Source organism: Carlito syrichta, unplaced genomic scaffold, assembly GCF_000164805.1.
Source record: "Carlito syrichta isolate Samal-C Ts95f unplaced genomic scaffold, Tarsius_syrichta-2.0.1 Scaffold314676, whole genome shotgun sequence".
In the NCBI taxonomy this organism is placed as follows: domain Eukaryota; kingdom Metazoa; phylum Chordata; class Mammalia; order Primates; family Tarsiidae; genus Carlito; species Carlito syrichta.
The window spans coordinates 589,752-609,369 of NW_007258772.1; the positions used below are offsets into that span (position 1 = coordinate 589,752).

The 19,618-nt window shown below is 40.2% G+C and overlaps 1 protein-coding gene across 1 annotated transcript in view; it reads right to left on the reverse strand.

Annotated features, from left to right (window-relative positions):
- Positions 1 to 263: 263 nt before the first annotated feature.
- Positions 264 to 19,618, reverse strand: part of LOC103274258 (delta and Notch-like epidermal growth factor-related receptor) — a 103,983-nt gene continuing 84,628 nt past the window's right edge. Inside the window, exons 6-7 of the mRNA XM_008071720.1 lie at positions 8,936 to 9,182; positions 264 to 1,286 (exon numbers count right to left, since the gene is read on the reverse strand). Coding sequence (XP_008069911.1) covers positions 1,175 to 1,286; positions 8,936 to 9,182 — 359 coding nt within the window. The 3' untranslated portion in view covers positions 264 to 1,174. The remainder of the gene's footprint in view (positions 1,287 to 8,935; positions 9,183 to 19,618) is intronic.

The window sequence follows — 19,618 nt, forward strand, 5'->3', positions numbered from 1 at the left end:
ATTCACTGGCAAATTCGGATGCAAGGCTTCAGATAAGAATTCTTGTTATTTTTTCCCACCCTTCACATTGACAAGTAGCGGGGATGAGCTCACTGACAACGAGGAGGTCAGAAAGGCTCCCAGAAGCTAAGGGCAGGGCTCCAGCAGCCACAGAGGTGTACCCCTCAGAAGATTTAGAATCTCATAAATAGGAGGATTGTCTGACAGCCAATATCAGATCCAAGATTTTTTATACAATTTTATAAGAACAAAATAGACAAATGTGTCCTTGACTTGATAACATTTATTCAATATTCTTTGAAATTAGCAAGAATCAGAAGAAGCATATATCAATCAAATACAGTCACAAAAATGTCCTGGATATAAATAAAGATACACTATGAGAAATACTCACTACTGAAGGAACCAGTACTCTCTTACATTGACTACCTCTTAGCAACAAACAACTCAAACGTAAATTTAAGTTACTCACAATATAAAAACCTTGACGTTTTAAAGGAAAATAGAGAGCCAAATTGATCATAATTTGCCTCACTAGGCCCTTTCATAGTGTATGTTTTCAAGGTCTAGCTTGACAACTATTACAGAAATGACAAAAACAAACTCGAAAGAATGTTTCCGCAAAGTTCAACAGAACCGTGCAGAAATAAGTTACTTACCCATGCACAGAATAAGGCAAAGGCTAATTTCATTCGGGTTAGGAATAATAAATTTAACTAGTTTCTTTTTCACAAAACAAACATTTCAGACTTCTTTTTAAGTAACAGGTATACTCTATTATGCATCATACTCTACTTTACATGTTTTTCCTAACTCTACTCAGAAAGCCGGCACTCACACATCAAATAGAAACTTCTCCTTGATTAGACTTATTCTGTAACAACCACAGAAATGAATCTGGGTTCGTGATAGTGTCTATCATGAAAAGAGCACACAGTAGTAGAAGCATACAGTTTAGAGAGCTGAAAGTACATTAAAACGTAGTCTATGGAGTTCACAAATTCCGGTTTTAAAATATTTTTTCAAACTAAAAGCTGCAGAAAATTAGTTCTTAAATATTCTACTGAAAACTCTTGAGCAGCTAACATTTTAAATTTCTTAAGCTTTTTATTTTCTTAAAAATATTTAAATGAGTGTAGTATCTCATCTTTTTGAAAAATAATCCAAAAAAAGATTATAAATCTTTTGTTTTAATCAGTGTGACCAAGGGCTTGTCATCAGGACTGTAATCCTCATAGGCGATAGGGCTCACGTCATACATCGCAGGCCGGGATTTCTTTCCAAACCTGAAATCACAGACAGAGAGGACTCTAGTTAGATGAATATTATATCACAAGTCCTATTAAAAGCAAGTGATGAGAATAATTTATATTCAGGAATCAAAAGGAACTATAAAAATACTGTAAAAATATATTCTCTCTCAAGTACAGAAACCTAAGATAACCTGATATTAACATTGCATGTGTATAAACATTAGCCTTTGGTGCAGGAGGAAAAAAAAAGAATTTTATAAAACACAGAGCCCAAATGAACGTTGAAGCTTCTAGGTTAAATCTTGGCAAAGCAGTCAAGCACAACAGCTCCACAGGAGGTTTTAAGAAAATGTGTATCGATTTGTCTTTTTCTTTTGAGACCCATAAATATTTGGAGAGGCAAGTTTATTTTACACCACTCTAGTGCCTGAAATACAGAATGGCAGGGCAGTCTTTCCCGGACTGTGAACAGCCTCTCTTGTGGGATTTTCAGGGGATAAACTGTGAAGACTCAGAGGTCATCTGAGACCCCAACATAAGAAGGGCAGAGGGAGGAAAGGACTTCAGATATGGTGGTGTTTGTCCACACACTATGCCAGCATACACCATTGAGTTCCGCCCACCTATCACCTCCAACCACCGCCCCCACTCCACACACAGCCAGTGTTTTGTTGAGTACCAAGCCATTGTCCCAATAGATTTGTATATATCAAACTTGCCTCAACAGCAGGACTGACTCCCAAAAACCAGAGGAGTCAAAATCCAATTTCAAGACTTCCTGCCAAAACAGTCTTAAGATGGAAATTATTAAAATAAAACCAGTTTGACTTCTGGGTGGTCTCTTCCCATTCAAGATCTTACCTTTCCCAAAACCCCTGGAGTGCAACATGATTCAAACAGTCTTCCACACTAACCCACCATTCCTCCTCTTTTGCATAGACAACATTTTTTTTAACCATTTCAAGACCAAAAGGGCTCATTAAAAAGCCATTTTAAAAGGACCTTAAATTTTAAAAAGGTTACTAGGATATGGCCCCTAGGAATTAAAGGAGCTTATTTACCATGTCCCTGACCTATCTCTCCTCTTTTCCTATTTCCTCCTTTCTTGTATTTTGAAAGGCTGTCTTCTCATGTACAGAGATGGGAAGTAGAATCAAGTGGGAAACGAGAAAACATGCATTCTTCATTCTTCACATGGTCTTATAAACAAGTCATCACTCTTGTATTCCAATTCATTCAAGTTTAACTGGCCTGCAGCAGCACGAAGGCATAAGCCATGCCAGATCGGCGCCAGCTAGATACACAGCAGGCAAAATACAGGGTTAAAGAACTAAAGTAATCTGACTCCAAAACCCCACAGATGTCACTGCAATATTACAAAAGACTTCAATAAATTGATTTCTAAAATGTGAAACTTGACTGAAGATCCAGATTGTGCTTGCATAGATATGGGGTGAACTCCACCCTGCAGGCTGTTTGTCTAAATTGAGGAAGGCCTACATAATCTGAGGATAAGAAAAGTGTCAACAGGACTAAAGCTGGTCAGATCTTACACTTTCTCCCAAGTCTGAGAATTTCCCAGGCTACTTTAAGATGCAAATATTTTTATAATTTATTTATCATAAAACAACTAGATACATTGGTAAGAATATCCCACTAATAATAACAATTTAACAACAACAACAACAAAATCCAGCAACCCCCAGTGAAAAGCTCTCCATGTCCTAACATAATAGAATAAGTGGGATGGTTTCCAGTGGGAACTTTGACCTGGGCCAAAGTATAAAAAAAACTTAAGATTAATTAGTCATATTAATTAACTGACAAATTGATTGGTTGGCTGAAAGGAAAAAACCAACTTAATAGATTGAATGTATCTTTAAGATACCCATGTTTAAATATGATTTTAAGTTTGAAGAAGAATCTGCTTCCTCAAAATCTAGAAAGTTAAATGCCTTCATTTTATTCAATTCATTAACATGCTGTAGCTCAAAGGGCTGTAAACTTGGATGCTGCCAAAAAACTCAATATTGACAACGCAGGTTTGAGGGTGGGTGTCCACAGAGTACGATAAGGCACGGGCTGGGGTAGGTCACTGAAGAGTAAGCCATGTGTTCACCTGTGTATGCTCAACGGAGACAGAAGAACAAGGAGCATTGCTTTGTGTCCAGACTGGTTAACTCAGCCATGTGACCTGGTTCTCATGGGATTAATGCCAAACCAATATTGGCCATAAAGTATAAAGCTGGTTACCGAGGTGGTTAAAGAGTAATACCCTCAGCGCTAGAAAAGGGAGCAGGCAGACCTGAAGCTGGAATCTCTGTATTTTTATTTTCTAGTGCCCAAAACGTTAATCAAATTCTTTATCTTTGGAAGTCTCCACCTAAAATGCAGTATCTACCACATAGAAGCTAAAATGGCTTCCTTAATAGAAACATCAGTTTTTAAACACACAATAAAATGAAATAAGACTTTGCTTGATGAATAAATGATAAATGAATGTGCATTCATACCTACATTTAAAATACTAACAGTTTTTTAATCTCTCCTTTGTTTCTGAGAATTGGGTGGATGTTAAGAAATCAACAAGCCAGCACCTATAGAATTCCATTTTAAGCTCTCAGTCACTAAACCAGTGTCAGAGATTGCCTACTTTATTGCAGAGTTTTTATATAACTGTGTGAAATGAGGTCCAGATGAAGGCCAAACTTCACCTGCTTGTAAACCATTCATGTGCCTAATCCCAACTTGTACCCCACATCTTTATAATAAAATAAAGTAAAAATTAATAATAATAAATCAACACACCATTTTCCTTATCAAAAAGTACATTTCAATCATAAAAATAATAATAATAAAATGGGAAGCTAGAGAAAATTATAATGTAGACCAAGGGTTAGTAAACTACAGCCTACAGGCCAATTCCAGTCTGTTTGCCTGTTTTACAAATAAAGTTTTACTGAAATATAATCAAGCCCATTCATACTGCTGCTGGTTGCTTTTATCCTACAAAGGTTGAGTTGAGTGGTTGTGACAGAAACCATCTGGTTTGCAAAGTCTAAAATATTTTACAGATCCTTCATAAAGACAGAAGTCTTACTCTCCGAAAGATCAGGTGTCAATGTTTTGTACATTCTTCTTTTTTTTTTGAGTTGGAGTCTCCCTCCGTCACCCAGGCTGGAGTGCAGTGGCACGCTCACAGCCACCCCAGCATCCATCTACTGGGCTCTGGTGATCCTTCCACCTCAGCCCTCCAAGTAGCCAGAACCACAGGCATGCGCTACCACACCTGGCTAATTTTTTGATTTGTTGTAGAGGCAAGGTCTTACCATGTTGCCCAGGCTGGTCTCGAACCCGTGGGCTCAGGCAATCTTCTCACTTCGGCCCATCCCTCAAACCCACATCCCTCCAATTCATTTTACAAATATGTATTCGGCATCTCTGAAAGCATCATATACAATAATATTTATTACATATTTTAACAAAACTGAAAATCCTCTGCAAACTGTTATGTGACTGAATTTTTCAAACAACCTTCTGTGTGATGTTTTACTCTTTCGAAAGCGTTCTTGTCAAGCTAAAAAAATAAATTTACAAGTTAAAGAATTAATAAGAAAATGTTTCTTCTGTGATGGGCAAGGCTGGCTGAGTGGAGCACTCAGTGACTCTAGTCACACATCCCCACCTGAGGTAGTTCACGTCCTACAACATGATCATAGACCATGATAAGTACAAAATGTCTGCTGAGGATCTGTGAGGGAGCTAGATTTTTAAAAGATGGGGATGAATCGACACATACGCTTACCTCCCAAAAAAGCAACTCAAAAGCCCTGGGGCTCCATCCCCAGCTCCTCCTCTATCCCCACAAGGAGCCATTATCCCGCACTGTTCTGAGTGCTCATTCAACATATCATTCCATTGTCTGGTTTTCATTGAATGATTATCTCATCTCATTGATTAACAACCTTGTGAGGCGAGTGCCTATTATTGGTCCCATGTTACAGATGAGGAAATGTAAGCTTAGTGACAAGTATCCTAAGGTCACACCTCTGGTGGGAGGTGGAGCTCTCTAGCTTCCAAGCCTGGGTTCTGAACACTTCACTTCATACGTGTGAGGACCCCATGAATTGCAGCACTCATTCCACCTGTTCCTGATGAAACCTGTATACGGCAGCATCTAAAAGCATTACCTTCAAATCAGCAAACCTGCTTTCTCATTTACAAACTCTGGCTTACAGATCCTGATTTATTAACTCTGGCTTACAAAGCTCATGTACAAATCCTGGTTTTCTCACTTAACAATTCTGTGACTCTTGTGTAAATTGTATTATCTTACTAAGCCCAAATTCCTTTCACATATAATAGGGACTAATAATACGTGTGCCCTAGACTTCCTGTGAGATTCCTGTAAATGAGTTATTTGTACACAATTTAGCACAGTGTGTGGCCCATGGGAAGCCCTCCAATACAGTTGGTCATCTCAGAGGCATTAATAGAAGTCGTTGCTCCAGTGGTATCAATAGCACTGACATCTCAAACATCATATTCGGTGACAAGTTTTGCGTGCCTACTTCTCTAAAGAAACAAAAGATACTGAAACCAGTTCTAAGGAAGATCAAATGGGCGTGCATTCTTCTAGTTCATATTCCCCTGAAAGTCAACCACTAAAACAATGCTGCAGAGAATGTCAGATCTTGAGAAAGGCCAAAATCAGAAAGTTTTGAACTATTTGGGAAAAGACAAACATGTCCTTTCACAGCTCTGCTTTATCTGTTGTCTGTGATCAGGCATTTCTCCCTGGTAGAGCAGACAGCAATCAGCAAACGAGATGTGACCTCAGCCTCAGCACTTGGAGAGCCCTGGTTTTGTTCATGCTGGTCAGTTATAAGCCCTCTCCTGCCTGAGGATAAGCAAAGCAAGCTGTGGAACAGATGACTTTTGAAACAAGAAGGGGTGGGAGAAGGCTCCCCCGTTCAACCCAGCAGCAGTACCAACTGAGAGCTGACATCAGTATCATCAGATATTTCCTCAGCCACTTGTGACTGTCACAGGTGACCCACTCAGTATGTGTCCTGTGTGGCCACTGGGGTGCAGTCATACTAATCCAAAGTCACCGCTGGGTTAGTGGCAGGGAGACAGCCCACGAAATAGACGTTAGCTGCTGAAGACTAGGGCGAGAGTAACATCAAAAGATCTGAGATTTCACCAGTGCCTTTCTAGGGTTTCCAGGAAAAGGGAACACTGAGGGCCAACCAGTCAGAGACCCGGCCATGGCCTCAACACAGCCATGCTGTGGAAACCACAGGCTGTAGCTGAATAAACGTTCAAAAGAGAAATTTTCCTGCATTCCAGATATTTAGGAAGGTATTGTTTTAATGTCAATAATTTTATCTGCAGTCACTGGTGCATGTAGGAGCTTGTTGGTTAGGAATTCTGCAGTAAATATTTTTGATAAAAATCAGCCCCAAATAAGAACCAGGTTTGTAAATGCTTTCAAGTTTATTCTTTCCTTCCAAGAGTATTCAGTTAAATATTTTCCCTGTGGGTCGTATGAGCAGAAGGTTCAGAGGAATCGATCTTAAACTATTCTGGGGCTGAAATAAAATACTCCTCTTCTTGTGCCCTGAAGGATCTTAGCCATGGATGCCTGTGGGGGCAGGAGGAATCTGATTTATTGGGTCTCCCAATACATACAAATATAAATCCATGGATTCTGCTCCCTCCTGGTGAACTAAGTCCCTCCAGAAAAGAAGGAAAGAGAAGACACTCGGTTGCCCAGACTGGAGTACAGTGGCCGCTCCCGGCACTCGCCTGCTGGGCTCCGGCGATCCTTCCATCTCAGCCTTCCGAGTAGCCAGAATTACAGGCGTGTGCTACCACGCCCGGTTGATTTTTTGATTTATTGTAGAGATGAGGTCTCGCTGCCCAGGCGGGTCTTGAACCCACGGGCTCAGGCAATCCACTCACCTCAGCCTCCCAAAGGCGTGGGATTACAGGCTGAGCCACCAAGCCCGGCTGAGAAGGGACACTTAAACACCAAAGAAACTTGTCAGTTTTCTGCTCGATTTTACATTATCCACCTCTGGTACATAATGTGATTTCCAGTGATCATTCAGTGATTTCAGGATACTGCAAATACTCCTCTATGCTGGGACCACTTCTGAGGTGGTACCCTGCAATGAATCTACTTCTCAAGCAGGTCATGGCATTCTATGCCAACCCCTAGCTGAGATCTTCCATTCACTTCAAATCTCAAATTTTAGTGAGATCCACTATGTGGCAGAACCTGTTAGAGACATAGAAATAAAAGCCACTGCCCTTTATTTTTGAGGCAATGGAGTGAAGAGTCAAATAAACAATTAAAGTGAAGCTTGCAGGGTTTGGTATTTGAGGGACTTCCTGGATACTTTAGCACTCAAGTTGACCCTGAAAAGAAGAATCCAAGATGAACAGTCATGCAGGGCCTGAGTTGGAGGAAGGCTGAGCTCTCTCTTCTCCCTTACAGTTACATAAGTAAGACTGGGTACAAACATATCCTTTCATAGCTCTGCTTCATCTGTTGGCACTGAGGCAGATGTTCCAAGCCTCACAAGTTCTCTCTCCCATTGGCTCTGCCCCCTGGAAGCCAAGTTCTGGCTTTTGCTTCTATTGGAGTAATAAGATCACTGTAAAATCTGAGACTTGGGTTTAGAGAGCTTCTTTTGGAGAAAGCAAACTTTTCATTCAGACATAATTTGAATCTTCTCATGTTTTGACCAATACCAGTATATGATATCCCAAGAAAGTCCATACAGCTAACAGTTCCCTTGAGCCCCTATCTTAGGCACCAAGCTCAACCTACTTTTTACTATGGCACACCAACTTTCTGAATTGTGTGCCTGAGATTATTCTACCAATTAAATGAAAAAATAGACTACTTAAACAATATTGCTATTATTTTTGGAATAAATACTCTGCAAAAGTCAGTAAAATTTTAAATTAGCTGATTTTTTTATGTTATATAAGAGATTTGGAGAAGTAAATATGGTATTACCTGTTTACACCATCCTTTGATATTTATAATTTAAGATGACTGTCATAGCTCTCTAAGGGAGGAGAGTTGTCCTTTGATCTATCTAACCCACAGAGTCAAGTAGTGGGCTAATTAAGACATAACACTGCAATTCAGACACCAGAACCTATGCTCTTCCTATGGTATCACACTAACTCTTTGTTCCTCCAAGTCTTTCCTCCAGAAAGGGACACTGCTTTCTATAATTCAGACTTCAAAAATAGAAAGATAGCTGTTCATCATTCTTTTAGTAGGCTCTTAAATCAAAAGGAATCATTTATATCCATGTTGATTGTTTGAAGAGCAACATGGCAAAAGACACTGCAAAAAGAAATTAATCAAAAAATTTTTCAATACACTGTGATTGAGAATAAAATATTTAGTCACAGATCAACACAAACTAAATAAATGAATGTCTTAGATGTAAGCAAAACAAAACAAAAAGCTAGCAGCAAATTTAAAGGAACTTGCTACAAAATGATTAAATGATCTGACCCCAATACTATGTTGAACATGTTAAAAAATCCTCTCTTTGCAGATGTAAAGTCCTGTTTGTAATATGACCCTAGTGCCAAAAATGTACATGTGAAAGCAACATCCCCCTTCCTCCTCTGCCACCCTCAGCACCCACCTGGCATGCCGGATGGAAGCAATTGCATTGCTGAACTCGCTGTCGATGCTGCGGCAGTTGTAGAACTCCTCGTAGGCTGGCCTGGAAGAGCCTTGGTACTCGATGCGGCTGATGCGGCAAATCCCCACAATCAGGATGATCAGCATTAAGATGAAGGCAACACAGAGAGCTCCGATGATGATGTAGAGGGAGTGGCGAGGCATGTTAGTGAGGCTCTCTGCCATGTGTCCGGACTTCCATTGGAGGTCTGAAGGCACAAATAAGCAAATGGATAGGGATGAGCCCTGGTTTTTAGAATGTGAAGGTCTTTCTCATCCTGCATTGGTAACAGAACTTAAGGACCATTCAAACTGGGAAGAATTATTGTCTATGGATAATCCAGACCAAGGACTAACATCCTTGATTCATAAGGACCTCTTAAAATCATTACAAAGAACCAGGAATACTCCACACAAAAAAAATAGACAAAGGACATAAAGAGGAATCCATCAAAGAAATACAAGTAGAAAATTGTTTAGTTTCATAATCATAAAAGTTGCAATTCGTCTACCAGCTCCCAAATATTATCTTAAAATGATGATAACCATAATTGACAAGAGTACCCAGAAATGGGGACTATAAGTTGATATATAATGCTTCAGTGGACTAACTGGCATAGACTTCAACCAAGATTTTCCCATTTTAGAATATATGCATTTATGTTGGGGAAATGGCCCTGTAAATGCATAAAACTCTGTGCACAAGAATGTTCATCTTGTATCACAATTTTTAAATCTGAAATTATCACCTATTACACCTATTACCTATTTGGAAAAAGGCTCAGAAAACAGCAGACACCCATGTACTCACTGCTCAGTTAATAAATGTTAATATTATACCATTCTTGCTTTAGACGTTTTCAGATAGTTTTTAAAAAGAAATAAAATGTTACAGATATAGCTAGAGTTCCCCCAACGCATACTCTCTTTATGCTACCAACACCAGCACAATTTATAAAAGTCAAAGCATGGGAAACAACCTAAATATTTAACTCTTAGTGAAATGGAAAGATGTCCATTCAACAGCAAAAGAATAAAAGAATGTTACCAAATAGGACCTACTTGTACAATACAATAATTTGACAGTTACATATTTGTGAGTTTAAAATAGATATCCACACATTGAAAAACTCAGAAGAATAGAGTGATAATAATGGCAAACGTGTATTGATTTCTTACTATGAACTGAGCACTTCAAAAACATCTCATTTAGTCATTATAACCAGAAGATATATTATTCTCTCTCCTACTTTACAAAAGAGGTCCAGGGAATTGACATTACTTAGAGTGAATGCATCAGACACAAGTGTGAATCTGAGGTCTCGGCCTCTGCACAGCAATGTGTTAACAATGGTGATCTCTGGAAGTGGAGATTACAAGTGATTTTTATTTTATTCTTTACCCTTCTCAACCTTTGCCAGCTTTTTCCAAAATAAGAATATATTCCTTTTACAATAATAAAAATAAGGATCTGAAGAAGACATTTGTGGGATCATCCTCCATCATAAGTATGAAGAGAGTGTGGGCCTTGGAATCATGCCAACTTTGTTTTCAATCCCAGCTCCCACATTTACTCAATCTCCTTGAGCCCTGATTTCATGGTTTCTAAGATGAAAATAACAACAGTAAGTCTCCTATATACAAACGAGTTCCATTCTGAGTGTGTTCATAAGTCCAATTCATTCATAAGTCTAACAAAGTTATCTGGGGTACCCAACTAACACAATCGGCTATACAGTACTGGCTACATCACTGCTGCTTTTATGTTGCTTCTAGATATCCTTGAAATAAAACTTGAAATAAAGATACTGTACTACTATACTCTACGCAGCACTGTACAGTAAAGTACACAAAAGCACAACCACTTGTAGAGGATGTACACATGTGACAATGTATGCTAGACACGTGAACTTACATGATTGGACATGTGAACACACGTTTGCATCTTTGAAAGTTTGCAACTTGAAGGTTTATATGTAGGGGACTTACTGTACACCCCACTGTCTTTCTGTGAGCATGAGTTAGAAAAGGTGTTAAAAAAACACACTTAAAAAGTTCACTGCTGGAATGTGGTGCGTGGTCCCTAAGGAGGAGCAGTTGCAGTGATGGAGGAGGGAAAAATAAAGAGGAGCTTGTTATCCTCTAAGGCATGAGTCTGAGCTGAAGTTTATCAAGCATTGCCCTGTGTCTCCTCTAAAAGCATCAACCTATATTAGCAGGGGAAAAAATGGAAGGACAGGATATAGTCTCCATGCTTGGTACAAGTCAAGGTGTCAAATTATGTTTTGTTTACAGACCTGCACATAAGTGGAATTGTCTAGATGACATGAACAGGATTTGAAAGGGAACTGTAGAAATTAAAAAGGTCTAGGTAAGACCAAAGCAACGTAGAACTCGTGAAAAAGAGGATGCTTTCTCTACACATGCCACCACCATCACCACCCCCGCTTTGCCTCCAGGAAATCACTGTCATAGTGGGATTCTGGGTGCCTGAATACGGAATTCAGAGGTAAGTGGGAATGGGACTGAGTTCATTGAAATCCACTGGGTTTTTTGCACTGTTCCATTATAGGTGAGAGCATCTGAGGGCTCTGGGCACCTACACTCTCATCTCAGCAATATCGTCAGTGATCATGGAACCTGCTATCCAGACTCAACTACTCTTTATCTTGAAAAGTTGCAATCTAAAGAACAGCACAGGTAGACACTCAAACAAGGACCCAGGTTTGAAGCCTAACAGAAAACTGGTCCGCATGCCCAGCCTGATGGCTTTCTGAGAGCTGGAGAAGAATGGATGAATGAAGTGACTCCTGAGTTTGCATCCAGATTCTCCTGAACATTTTACTGAGAGCTTTAAAGCCTAGTTTGTCATTCTGTCTGCCTGCCTGGAGCTTAGTAAGACTAAATGACCATTAGTGCGTTCATTGCTCCATCTGAGCCAACTCACACACAGGCAGACACAGCAACATAAATCACCGCAGATAGTCATGATGGAAAGGAGAAGGTGTTCAACCAGAACTAAGGCTCAATCCCCAAATCCACAGTCATTTCATTTGGCAATACCTCGTGTGCATTGAGGGAGACAACTCATTTTTCTGGCTTAAAGAGTAAGTGTGATTCACTTGATTTCCAAGTATTATAACATTCTCTAAAAAATTCAATTGCAGGCTGGAGTCCAATGCTCAGCAGAGTATGTTATAACATACATTTAGCATCAACATGAGAGCAGCCAGTACTGTGTTTCTGCTCCAGCTTGGGTAGAGTGCTTAGATCTGATCACTACGGAGGATTGCACGAGTTCATGATGAGTTCTTGTGGGCTACGCATAAACTTCATAGAAATAACTCACATATCCTATCACTTGTGTATACACAGTGAGTGCGCAACCACATGGCCACTACAGTGAAAAAACAACTGCACTGGATTATGTGCTCTGTGCGGTGTCCCAGGCCTGATGGCTTGCATTTCTGACCATCTGCTCCATTTCCCAAAAGTCTGTGTTCCAAGCCATTAGGACTTTTGGAAAAACTTTTCCAAATTTCTCTGAAACCTCTGCTTTTCTCCATTCCTCTGTCCTTTTCTTGAAAGTTAGATTCCACCTTACTGTCATCTAAAGCTTTTCTGATAGACGTGACTGTGGATGCTTTCCGGGCGAATTGGTTTAGTAGCCCATAACCTGGGTTGGATCTGGGTATATCCAACACTAAGTCTGAGAGGCAGTAAATTTATCTGCACCAGGTGGCTGCAACTGCCGTCTCCCAGGCCAGACGCTATCCTCATAAGTCATCGCTTTGCTGCATCCCGGGAGTCCCAGTGCATGAATCATTGACTATGTTGGCTACAGCAAGCACAGGGAAGAATTGTGAACCAGAATGTGCCAGATGGGTTGATCTCATCAGCCCCAGCAGGTGCATGACCAGGAATGCATATACACTAGCTGTTCAAGAGAAATGTTGCCCTTGTTGTTCTGAGTGATCATTTTCATTTCTATTTAAACCAAAATTTGTGTGAGGTTTTGTATTTTCCAAAGTGCTTTTGCATTGAACATTTCAGTTGGCCCCAAACAACCACCTTGAACTAGGCAGAGGAGCTAGGCTCAGAGCAGCTGCTCAAGGTTAAACAGGCAGTCAGTGGCCAAGCTGAGAATAAAACCAGGTCTACTAGTGACCTGTATTCCACCAAAAACAGATTCCAATCAATTTACATATTGATTCTAAAATACATTGTCCATATCTATTTTTTAATTTCCATAGTGAAAGTAACTGTTCACCTGTTATTTAAAAAGAGAATGAAAGTGAGTGTGTCTCTTGTGAAGATGTCACTTAGTTCAATCACTTTTGAGATCACCTGCTGCCTAGAACAATTTTGAGAAGGGACTCCATGCAAAGCATGCACTCTACCACTGAGATACACCCTGACTCGAGGATAGATTTCAAATTGCTTTATGTTTTCTATAGCTAAAGGTCAGCAGGACAATCAAAGCAGTCGATGGGATGGAAAAACATTAACAACCCTTGTTAATCTTCGGAAAAGGAACGAATGGGAAAAGGGAATGAAAGGAATAGATCACCTCCTTCATAGGGATCCATTCACTGAACAGATGAATTAAGCACCTACTGTGTGCCAGGCACAGTGCTGAGTACCAGGGATACAAAGCGAGGGAAAATAGAAAGAAAAGTAGTCTTGTGGAGCCCCAGTCTTTTTGAGAGATATAGGTATCAAGCAAATGATCCCAAAATAAATGTTAAAGTACAACTGTGCTACATCAATGAGAGACAAGCTCTGCACTGCTGCGGGAGAGGACAGGAAATGTTCCATCTCACAGAGTGTTGCACTACAGAAGTCTCCTGGGAGCTGGCTCTAAGGGTGAGTGGGCACTAACCAGAGTCAAGGAAGGGCAGAGGGAAGACTGGCCCAGACAAAGAACCGGAGAGCAGCACAGGGATGTAAAAACAGTCGCTTAGTGGCTTGAGAAGATGAGGCGGAGAGTGATCTCAGCAAGGAGGAGGGGCCACCCTGCAGGGTAGGGTAGTGCGGCCTTGGGTCTTTAATCATTTCTGTATTTTAATAAGAGCTTGCCACAGGCAGGGATGAAAACTGAGAGCGAGGGTCTGAGTGTTCCGATTTACACTTTGAAAAGATCTTTCTGACTGTGAGTGAAGAAAGGACTTGAGGGGCAAGGACAGAAGCCAGTTCAGAGGCTCCTATAGGATGGGGCAGAGATGCGGGTGGATTGGCCTTGGGGGGTGGGGTAGAGATGGAGAGAGGGAAATGGATATGAGTGCTCTGTTAGAGGAAGAATCAACTAGACTAACTGCAGCCTGAATAGCTAGGCCAATGAGGGGAGAGAAAGGCAGCATCTAGCTCCTGGTTTCCAAGCTTGTATCGCTAGGTGGATGAGGTGCTATCGTCAAGCCAGACAACCAGGTTGGAGGGGAAGATTCTGAATTTGGTTTTGCATGTGTTAAACTGGAGGTTCCTTTAAGACACCCAAGTAGTTATGTCAAATAGATAATTGTATTTTGATGTTTAGCTCATTATTTTGGTTAATAAGAGCTGACATTTACTGATAATTCAATATGTGCTGGACACTATTCTAAGTGCTTTAGGTGTTGACTCACTCCACCTATAATGCTGTGAGGTAAATGCTGTTATTATCTCCATTTGATATAGGAACCAACTGAGACTCTGTGAGGGAAGCTACTTGCCTAGGATTAATACATCGTAAGTGGTAGCACCTGGTTTAAGAGAGGTGCTCTGATTCTGAAGCCACATGCCTCAATAAGCAATGTTTTCCAAATGGCAAAGTGTGGAAATCAATGCACTGGGGTCAGACTGACCACCAAAAAGAATGAAATAATATCTTCTGCAGCAACTTGAATGGAATTGGAGACCATCATCCTAAGTGAACGAACACAGGAAGAGAAGTCCAAACACAGCATGTTCTAATTTATAAGTGGAGCTAAACTAAGGATCTGCAAAGGCATATAGAATGAAATAATTGACAATGGAGACTCAGAGGGGGGAGGGGGAAAAGGGGGAGGGGCAAAACAATCACCTATAGGTGATAATGGGCACAGGTGGGAGTGGTGGGTATACTTAAAGCCCAGACTTCTTCGCCACTATACAATGCCATCATGTAACCAAAAACTATTTGTACACCTTAACAAATAAAAAAATAAAAATTAGAAAACTATATTAGAGTGTGTCACACTTGTAAAAAGTATCATTTTATGTTTTGAGTGCTTGTATATATGCTAGTCTGTGTTATATGCAGCATCAAAATGTAAAAGTTGTTTTCTTTTTTTTTTTACTGTGGGTTGTACTTAAAAGACCTGAAAAACATTTCCCTCTTCTATACACATCCATAAGTACTCTTCAGACAGGGATGATGGGGAGATTCTCCTCATGCACTATCTGTAATGACTTTGAAATGAAAAAGCCAAGGTCTAACTACAAAGAAAAACACCTCCTAACAAACGTATTTATAAAGATTGTGTACTTATTCTTACATGTGTAAACTTCAGTCACCTTCAAAGTACTCTCCATTTAATGCAATACACCTGTCAAGACACTTTTTCCACTGCACAAAACGGTTTTTGAACTCGTCAATTTTGATGCCTTTTAGTGCTTCTGCTGTTTTTTGTTTCACCTCTTCCACACTGGCAAAACGTTTCCCTTTGAGGACTTTTTTCATGGGAAGGGGAGTGTTCAGGGCAAGATCAGGTGAACAGGGAGTGTGGGGCATGGGGTCATGCTGTTCTTGGTCAAAAACTGCTGAACACTCAGCCATGATGACAGATGCATTATCATGGTAGAAGAACCAGCCACCTGTTTGCCGCAACTCAGGGCATCTCTTTCCCCAATTGTGAAGCACAATAACACTAACTGGTACACTGATGTCGATGGGTTCCTAGAATATTACCTAGCAGGGGAAGTCTGTACTACAAGGGCCCTACCCTCCAAAAGATAATTCCATTTTTTTAGGAGTCCCCACAAATATCCATAACAACTACTTATCTATATTATGCCTGTTATCCTAAAATATTCTGTACTTACAGAAAATTAATAATTATTAACTCAAAGGCAGCTAATTTAAGAATATTCCATCAGGGATGGGAAATTTCATTTTGAGCAGGCAACCAGAGGCTTCTAGCCGCTAAAGAGAATGACAGTTGATAATAATTAAGGCAACCGCTGGGCTCGGTGGCTCAGCCTATAATCCCGCGCTTTGGGAGGCTGAGGTGAGTGGATTGCCTGAGCCCACAGGTTCGAGACCCACCTAGGCGACTTGGCGAGACCTCATCTCTACAATAAATCAAAAAATTAGCCGGGCGTGGTAGCGTGCGCCTGTAGTTCCAGCTACTTGGAAGGCTGAGGCGGAAGGATCGCCGGAGCCCAGCAGGTCGAGGCTGTGGTGGCTGGGAGTGGCCACTGCACTCCAGTCTGGGCGACAGGGTGAGACTCCAACTCAAAAAATAATAATAATAATTAAGGCAACCATTTACTGAGCATCTACTGTGTACCAGGCACTGTACATTTATTACCCCATTTATTGAGGCCTGAGGCTCAGAAACCTTGTTTTCTGACCCAGAAATAAGTTCCTGAACTGAAGTTCAAAACCAGTCCAACTCACAGAATTGAATTCTCAACCACAGAACTCCACAATAGCATTCTTTCCATTCAACCAGACTGCATTCCCCACATCCAGCCACAATGGTTCCCAGAGAAATAAGTGGAGGATGCTTTCCTGGTGGTCAAAGTGTTAATGAGGTTATTATGGATTAAATGAGATTTGCAAGTCACTTTTGGGCCTCAACATCGTTGCCTCCTCAGGGAAAAGTTTTAAAAGACCAAGAGCCAAAACAAATGCTCATGAAAAATTAAAACAAAGCTAATAATCAGCCAAAATCAAAACATAAAATACAAAAACCCTTTACTGGGTAATTCCATCTTTGAGAATTTATCTTACTAATATTCTCACTTGAGTATGCACAAGATGTATGTGAATGTATGTGCAGCCCCATCCCCAATTCAGATGTCAAAACCTAATCACCAAAGTGATGATCTTAAGATGTGGGGGCCTTTAGGAAGTGATGAGGTCATGAGGGTGGTGCCTTCATGATCGAGATCAATGCCCTTTTAAAAGTGGTCCCAGAGACTGCTTCGCTCTTCCTCCATGTGAAGATGTAGCATGAAGGTCCTCATCAGTCACTGAATCTGCTGGTTCCTTGATCTGGGACTTTCCACCCTCCAGAATTGTGAGCGAGAAATTTCTGTTGGGGCTGCTTTTATGAGGGATTGTTTATAAGTTACTTACTGTAATGTATTTTGTGATAGCAGCCCAAACAAAGTAAGATAGTTGCACATGTAAGAATGTCCATTCTAGTATTATATTTAATAGTGCAAACTCAAAAATGGATTATCTGTCTATTGATAGGGGTCTTATTAAATAAATTATGGGGCCCCTGAAGAATGAAAATACCATGTGTCATTAAAGTAATGGTAGATCTGCATAACCAACATGGACAAACCTTCGAAATATATTATTAAGCATAAAACAATATGCTGAAGAGTGTACATAAAATAATGTACATAGATGCTGAAGTGTGTCCCATTTGTATGGCAGAAAAATGGATACTTATATACTGACTGAATACATCTGGAAGAATATACAATAAATGCCTAACAGTTACATTTGGAGATTGAGATGGGGATCTGAGTGGGGAGAGAGATTAATATTATTTTTTAAAAATTCAAGTTTATATAAAATGAGAACCAAAGAGCCTAACCTATTTGTATAACAAGGTCTGCCCATTTAACATTATCATGTGATAGGTTTCTTCAATCATTATTAAATTCCATCTATTTAGAAAGGAAGAGACCCAAGACATCTATTTACATATAACTCATTCTCTGACCCCAGGAGAATTTTATTCCCTTTCTCTGGGTGTCTGGAGTTACCTGTGCAAAATCTTACAGAGACTCTCATCACATATTCTGATCTACCCTCAGATGATGAGTTTCTGAAGGCAGGAGCTATTTCACTAATCTTTATATCCCAGGTACTATGTTCAATGCCCAACAACAAAGAGCCATTGATTACTGAATGACTACATGAGTCCAAGATAGCCTATCTATTTCTCAATTGTATAATATCATCAATCCAGTAGTTTAACCATAGATTCATCCGTTCAATGTACACAATTGGCCAACTGTCAATCAGCAAGGTTGGCAGCAGCTCCAGCTAGTATAAAACTTATGTTCCAACATAAATAAAACACACCACTACATAGAGATTTATAAGAATTTTGAATTTTAGACCTTGACTCTAGGAAGGCATGTTTTCTCTTTATTAAAATACAAAAATAGGAGGCAGGCCCCCCCAAAACTGAAATTATCTTTTGGCAGGTCGGCCCCTTGTAGTACAGGCTTCCCCCGCTAGGTGAGTGTTCTAGGAACCCATCTGCCTCAGTGTACCAGCTAGCGTTGTTGTGAGGGGCCGCATATGGCTTCAGTGAATTGTTCTGTGGCAGTCACTGGTTCTTCCACCATGATAATGCACCTGCCCACACCATGCGGAGTGTTCAGCAGTTTTTGACCCAAAATGGCATGACTCCTGTGTCCTAATCTCCCTATTTACCCAATCTCACCTGAGCAACTGTTCTGGGAAACGTTTTGCTGATGTGGAAGAGGTGAAATAAAAAACAGAAGCAATAAAAGGCATCAAAATCGACAAGTTCAAAAATTGTTTTGAGCAGTTGAAGAAAGAGTCTCAATAGGTATATTGTATCAAACGGAGAAGGTAAGTCTGAGCATGTAAGAATAAATACACATTTTTTTAATTAAATAAATTTCAGGTTTTGGGGGCCCCCCCATATGTGTGATCAGTCCTAGGGTGATAAGAATGAGTGACGGAGAGTTAAAACCTCACCAGTGTTGCACTGCTAATTTCCAGAACTTTGGGGTTGCATTTGCCTTAACAAATATATCAAACATTATTATAGCTGAATGATTCTATTAGGATGGTCCTGAATCCATTTTCTTGATGGTTTTGATAAATTTCTGTATCTTATTATTGGGGTAAACCCAGGGCATGGACGGTAACTACAGAACAGCTAAAATGGTATTCATTTATATGTAAATCCTACTGTGATTTCAGGATTTCTAGTGATGACTGATGAGAAAGTACATTTCCACATGTAGGGCCCATTACTGAAGGAGGCTCAGTTTTCAGCGTGTGCAAAATGTGTACTTGTGAGTATCCCATACACATTTCATACTGAAATTTTTCCCACGTGCAATAGTGAATGGTTTGTGGTGTTTGTTTTTTTTAAAAAGACAATAAGTATCTGCCTTATAATTTGTGTTTCCTGACATAGTATGATACTATTTTGAGAAAGAATCCTATAATGCTGGAAGAAAGAACACGAATCAAGTCATTTAATCCCTCATTTCATGAATGAAGAAGCTGAGTCCCAGAAAATGAACTGACCTTCCTTCTGTCTTGCAGTTGGTTAGGTGGCTGGAGACTCAGGCCTGGAATCCAGGCCCCTGTCCTCAAGAGCGGCACTCATTCTATCCACCACATCCTCACCTTCAATTGCTGTACATCATGCTTCTGCAAATACTCATCACGATGGTA